Source organism: Bidens hawaiensis, unplaced genomic scaffold (assembly GCF_021521415.1).
Source record: "Bidens hawaiensis isolate Kalapana, Puna unplaced genomic scaffold, B.hawaiensis_p1.1 tig00037545_1, whole genome shotgun sequence".
Classification (NCBI taxonomy): domain Eukaryota; kingdom Viridiplantae; phylum Streptophyta; class Magnoliopsida; order Asterales; family Asteraceae; genus Bidens; species Bidens hawaiensis.
In genome coordinates this window covers 123740-129205 of record NW_027505484.1, presented here as the reverse complement: position 1 = coordinate 129205, position 5466 = coordinate 123740, and the positions used below count along the sequence as shown (strand labels likewise).

The 5466-nt window shown below is 36.9% G+C and overlaps 1 protein-coding gene across 1 annotated transcript; it reads left to right on the top strand.

Annotated features, from left to right (window-relative positions):
- The first annotated feature begins 1853 nt into the window (after positions 1-1853).
- LOC143613466 (uncharacterized) lies at positions 1854-5002 on the top strand. Its single transcript, XM_077087160.1, has 2 exons — positions 1854-4302; positions 4576-5002. The coding sequence occupies exons 1-2, from the start codon at positions 1854-1856 to the stop codon at positions 4899-4901; spliced, it is 2775 nt and encodes a 924-aa protein (XP_076943275.1). The 3' UTR covers positions 4902-5002.
- The last annotated feature ends 464 nt before the right edge of the window (positions 5003-5466 follow it).

Below are 5466 nucleotides of genomic sequence, written 5' to 3'. Positions count from 1 at the left end.
CAACCAAATTGTAACATAATCAAACTATCGCTATAAGCACGATACTAGCAACGACCAAAAAACCACCAAACCAACAAGAGTTTAGCAATACAAGTCAAAAGACCAACGAAACAAAACAAAACCACCTACTACATGAAAACTTAAAGCCCCGTCATATCTCCTAAATAAGACTTAAGTAACTGAAGGTACTTAAATTTATTTAATCTTTTTATGGAAATTTAATAGTTATTTTCTGCATTTACGATATATATATTGTAACAATTTAGACAACTCTCACTTTTTTCCCAAGTGTCTCATTTCTCAATAGAAATTAAATTTCTACCAATGATAGATCTAAAAGAAATATTTAAGGGCATTCGAAAAAATTTTTATGAATGTAGAGATATCCTAATATTTAATTAGGGGTATCCGAATACATAAAACAAATAAAAAAGATATTTTTACATTGACTTTGTTCACTGGTATTAACAAGGTTCTAAAAGTTGGTAGGCGGATCCTAAACGGTCGACTGAGAAGTTGGGAGTAATCAGGGTACTCAGACATGATAATATAAATAAATTTAATTTTTGGATATCATATATATGTTAAAATAAGCATAATTCCTGTCAAAAAAGGCAGCCTAGCCGACTTTTAACCACCTAGCACGATTTTGATCGACTTCTGACCGAGTTTTAACCGACTTTTTGAGAATCGTAGCCCGACTAGCCCGATTTTTGACCGCCTAGCCCGAGTTTTGACCGACTTTGACCGCTGCCGACATAAAGAAAATCTCCAAGGTAGGGGTCCGAGGACCAACTACTCCGACTATTTGGCTTTAGAATCCGACTTTTACAACACCGACTTACAGCAATTTACTCTATGGGTGAGCAAAAAACAGTTCAGAATCGCCATAACTGAGGAACCGGAACCGAACCGGTGCCTTAGGATCGCTAACGTGTTTACGGCTCTCGGTTCTTAGAATTTGCATTAAACAGTTCCCGATTCGGTTCCGGGGACGGATCTAGAAGTGGAACCGAATAACCGGAATATTAAAAATGTTTTAACTAAATTTGCCAATCCCATTTTTTATATGGTAACTTATTAACCACCATCTATCCAAACATCTTTTAATTCAAATATTTTTTATTTGTGTTCGATACCTAGCAGCAAGATCAATTTTAATTTATGCTTTGAAGGTAATTTAATATAAAATGATATGATCTTCCTTTAATCTATCGCCGCTAATGATTTATTTAACTTTAACAATTAGGTTTTAATATAAAATATAACGGATGTTCATGTTGTAATCTAAATTAATTTTAGCGTTAAAGAAGACATACAATTATATAAACTTGTTTTGCAATTTGAAAAGTTTGTACAACCCATTTGCTAAAATAAACAACCGAACCGGTTCTGGCAAGAACCGATTAGCAAGAACAAACGCCTTTACCAATTCTGAAACCGAACCGGTTTATTATTATAAGTTCCGGTTCCAATTCTATTTTTTAGTCATTTTTAGTTCCGGTTCATTTCTAGTTCGATTCTCAAGGTTCTAATCGTTACACAGCCCTAATTTAAACCTAATCACCTCACTTTTAAACAAACACCCTACCCCTAACACCAAACACAAAATCTATTTATGGAGTGGTTCACAACTTATCATCCAAATTCATTTTGAGGCCCCATATGCTTCCAAAAGCAATGACCCTGCAGACTCCTTCACCATCTTATGTCATTCCCTCCTTTTCTCCTCTTCACTTTTCTCAGTCCCAATGCAATTAAGTGAGGCCACAAATTGACCTACCTCTCTTCCATTTTTGTCAACAATAATAATCAAACCCCATTCCAATTCTTGGATTCCACTTCCATTCAAAATGCTCATCTTAATATTAATAATAACAACATTCATCACACCCATTTCATCCACCACTGATCCCATCACACAAGCACTCTTATCCTTAAAATCTGAACTCATTACACCACCAAATGTCTTAACAGACTGGATTATCCCCCAAGAACAAACCCCAACACCCAAAATCCAGTCTTGCTCATGGACTGGAGTCAAATGCAATCAAAACTCCACAAAAGTGACCGGATTAGACCTTTCTGGTAATAATATTTCCGGGTTTTTATCCGGGTCTCATTTCGATCACTTCGGTGACTTGATCGAGCTCAACATAAGCCACAACTTGTTTTCTGGTGAATTCCCAATTGGGGTATTTAATTTGACAAGTTTAAAGTATTTGGATATTAGTAGAAATAATTTTTCTGGTGTGTTTCCAATTGGGGTTTCAAAGATTAATAATTTACTAGTTCTTGATGCATTTAGTAACAGCTTTTTCGGGTCACTCCCACCGGATGTTTGCGAAAATGGGTTGTTGAAAGTTTTGAACTTTGCTGGAAGTTATTTTAGTGGACCGATTCCGGGTAGTTATGGATCATGTAAAAGCCTTGAGTTGATTCACTTGGCTGGGAATTTGTTAACCGGGTACTTACCGGTTGAATTCGGGCTGTTAGAGAGTGTGACTCATATGGAGATTGGGTATAATTTGTACCAAGGTGGCATCCCATGGCAATTTGGGAATATGAGTGCATTGAAGTATCTTGATATAGCCGGTGCTAATCTTTCGGGGTCTATTCCAAAGGAGTTAGGTAATTTGGTTAATCTCGATACGCTTTTTCTGTTTAATAATTATCTTTCTGGGATGATCCCGGTCGAAATTAGTAATGTTTCGGGTCTTTTGAGTTTAGATCTTTCGGATAATTTGCTTTTGGGCCCGATTCCTGATAGTTTTTCGAACCTGAAAAGTTTGAAGTTGTTGAGTGTTATGTATAATGATATGAATGGTTCTGTTCCTGAAGGGATAGCTAAGCTTCCGAATCTCGAATCTTTGCTTATTTGGGATAATTATTTTAGTGGTACACTGCCACAAGAGTTGGGAAAATATTCTAAACTTAAATGGGTTGATGTTTCCACAAATGATTTTGTCGGTGTGATTCCACCGGATATCTGTTCGGGAGGGGAGTTGAGTAGATTAATGCTGTTTTCTAATTATTTCTCGGGTGGGCTTTCGTCAATCTCGAATTGCTCGTCACTGGTTCGTATTCGACTCGAAGATAATATGTTTTCAGGTGATATATTATTGGATTTCAAGGTTCTTAGTGATGTTTCTTATGTTGATTTATCTGGGAATCGGTTCACGGGTGGGATTCCTGAAGATATTTTTCACGCGATAAATCTCGGACATTTTAGCGTGTCGAATAACCCAAATCTTGGAGGGGTACTTCCGGAAAAAGCATGGTCTTTGCCTGTTCTTCAAAATGTTTCAGCCTCATCCTGCAATATTTCCGGGAAATTCCCGGAATTTCCGTTTTGTAAGTCGCTAGCGTTTCTTGATTTAAATGGGAATCACTTATCTGGAAGTATCCCGGAAAGCATTTCGTTTTGTGAGAATCTTGAAACATTAAATTTCGCTGAAAATAATCTTTCTGGTGAAATCCCAGTGAAATTAGGAAGCTTGATGAAGTTAAAGTTTCTTAATGTGTCATATAACGATCTTTCCGGTTCGATCCCGTTTGGAAATGCGTTTAAATCAATCGATAGTCGTTCGTTTCTTGGAAATCCTAATCTTTGTGGTGCACCCTTAACGAGAGTGTGTCATCACGGGAATGGAATATCCGAGGGAATGGAGTTGGGAAGTAGAAGGAATCACAAGGTTGCTTGGGTACTTGTACTATGTGCAGTGGTGGTTGTACTCTCGGGTCTCCTTTTCGGTATCTTTTACTACCGCAGACGAAGTGTTAACCGCCACTGGAATATGGTATCGTTTGGCGGTATACCTGAATTCACAGCTGCTGATGTGTTAAAAAGCCTTAATTCCATTGACGCTGTTGAAACATTGTATTCATCAAACTCGGTTTGCAAAGCTGTTTTGCTGAATGGGATGACCGTAATTGTGAAAAAGATCGAATGGGGTGCCAAAAGTTCTAATCTTTTGATTGATTTTGTAAACCAAATAGGCAATCTTGAACATAAGAATTTGATTCGGCTGTTGGGTTTTTGCTATAATAAGAATCTTGGTTATTTGTTGTTTGAATATTTGCCAAACGGGAATCTTGACGAGAAGATTGGAATTAAAAGAGATTGGGGTTCAAAACATAGGCTTGTGATTAATATTGCAAAAGGGTTATGTTTTCTTCACCATGACTGTCATCCAGCTATTTCTCATGGAGATTTGAAGGCGAGTAACATAGTTTTTGATGAAAATATGGAGCCCCGCTTGGTGGAATTCGGGTTCAAAACAATATCTGCAATGGAGACAGGTATGAGGTCTTTTTTTACATAAAAACCCGATTTTAATAATTGTTTTTTATGTTTAAAGTACCAAATAAACATGGTTTTGTAACAGTCAAAACGGGTCAGTTTGGGTTGACCTTTTTCTTTCAAAATTATTAATATTTTTTTTAAAAATTTAGTTCATTTGATAGGATTACATTAATTGTAATAATATGATTTAGGAGAGTTTGTCTAAAAACCACACAATCATTCACCTTTACGGATCTTAAAATCGTTGTGTACATATTTTTATATGACAGGTGAATACAAGGGTCTCATGGATCATGACCTGAAAGATGATGTATTTGACTTCGGGGAAGTTGTTTTGGAGATTTTGACAAATGGGAGACGAAAAAATGGCGGGATAAGCATTCACAAGACACCAAAAGATGTTTTATTAAAGGAAATTTATAGTGATAATGAAGCGTCTACTTCATCATCTTCGTCTTCAAAGTTGTCTTCAAAGTCTATTCAAGAAGAGATAAAAGGGGTCCTTGAAGTTGTTCTTGCTTGCACTGCGAGCAAGCAATCCGATAGACCTTCAATGGAAGATGTTTTAAAGAATCTTTTAGGGTTGAAACCCTAAAACGGATGAGAAGTTTGATGTGATTTTTTGTATGTGTAAGTCAAGTAGTTACGTTTACAAAAAGAATACTGATATATGGTTTGTAAGATAGCTTTATTTGGTTGTTTAGAATATTTTGTGTAATTGAAGATTGTATATCTTTTTGTGGGATGGTGTGATTCAAGGAGGGTTAGGGAAGAGATGGGAAACATATGAAGTTGTGCTAATACAAAGTTTTCGGATGCTTAGAGACAAAAAGATGGACACCCTCACGCTTAGGCCATTTATATACCCAAAGCATGGATGCGAGGCTGAGGACCGTGTTCCATGTGGTGGCGCGATAAGGCGTCAATTTTCCACCTTTTGCGTGAACCATATTTAATGTGCATTGTGGGATAATTAGCATCATATCATATCACTGTCATATAGGTAGTAGGATAATAACTAGCCGCCTATTAGTTTAAGCATGGTGGGAGAACTAGGTAAGATGATTGGTTGTTAATGGTATTGGGCCCCGCATATTGAGCCCTTTGGGCGCCATCAAGATAACGAAGTGGGGAGAAAGAAGCTATGAAACCATCGAGAT

What these genes read in the sequence shown, in the direction of transcription:
- LOC143613466 (XM_077087160.1), top strand. Translation starts at nt 1,854, where the DNA reads ATGCTCATCTTAATATTAATAATAACAACATTCATCACACCCATTTCA. An exon ending in AATATCTGCAATGGAGACAG is followed by an intron (nt 4,303 to 4,575) that starts GTATGAGGTCTT and finishes TTTATATGACAG; the next exon opens with GTGAATACAAGGGTCTCATG.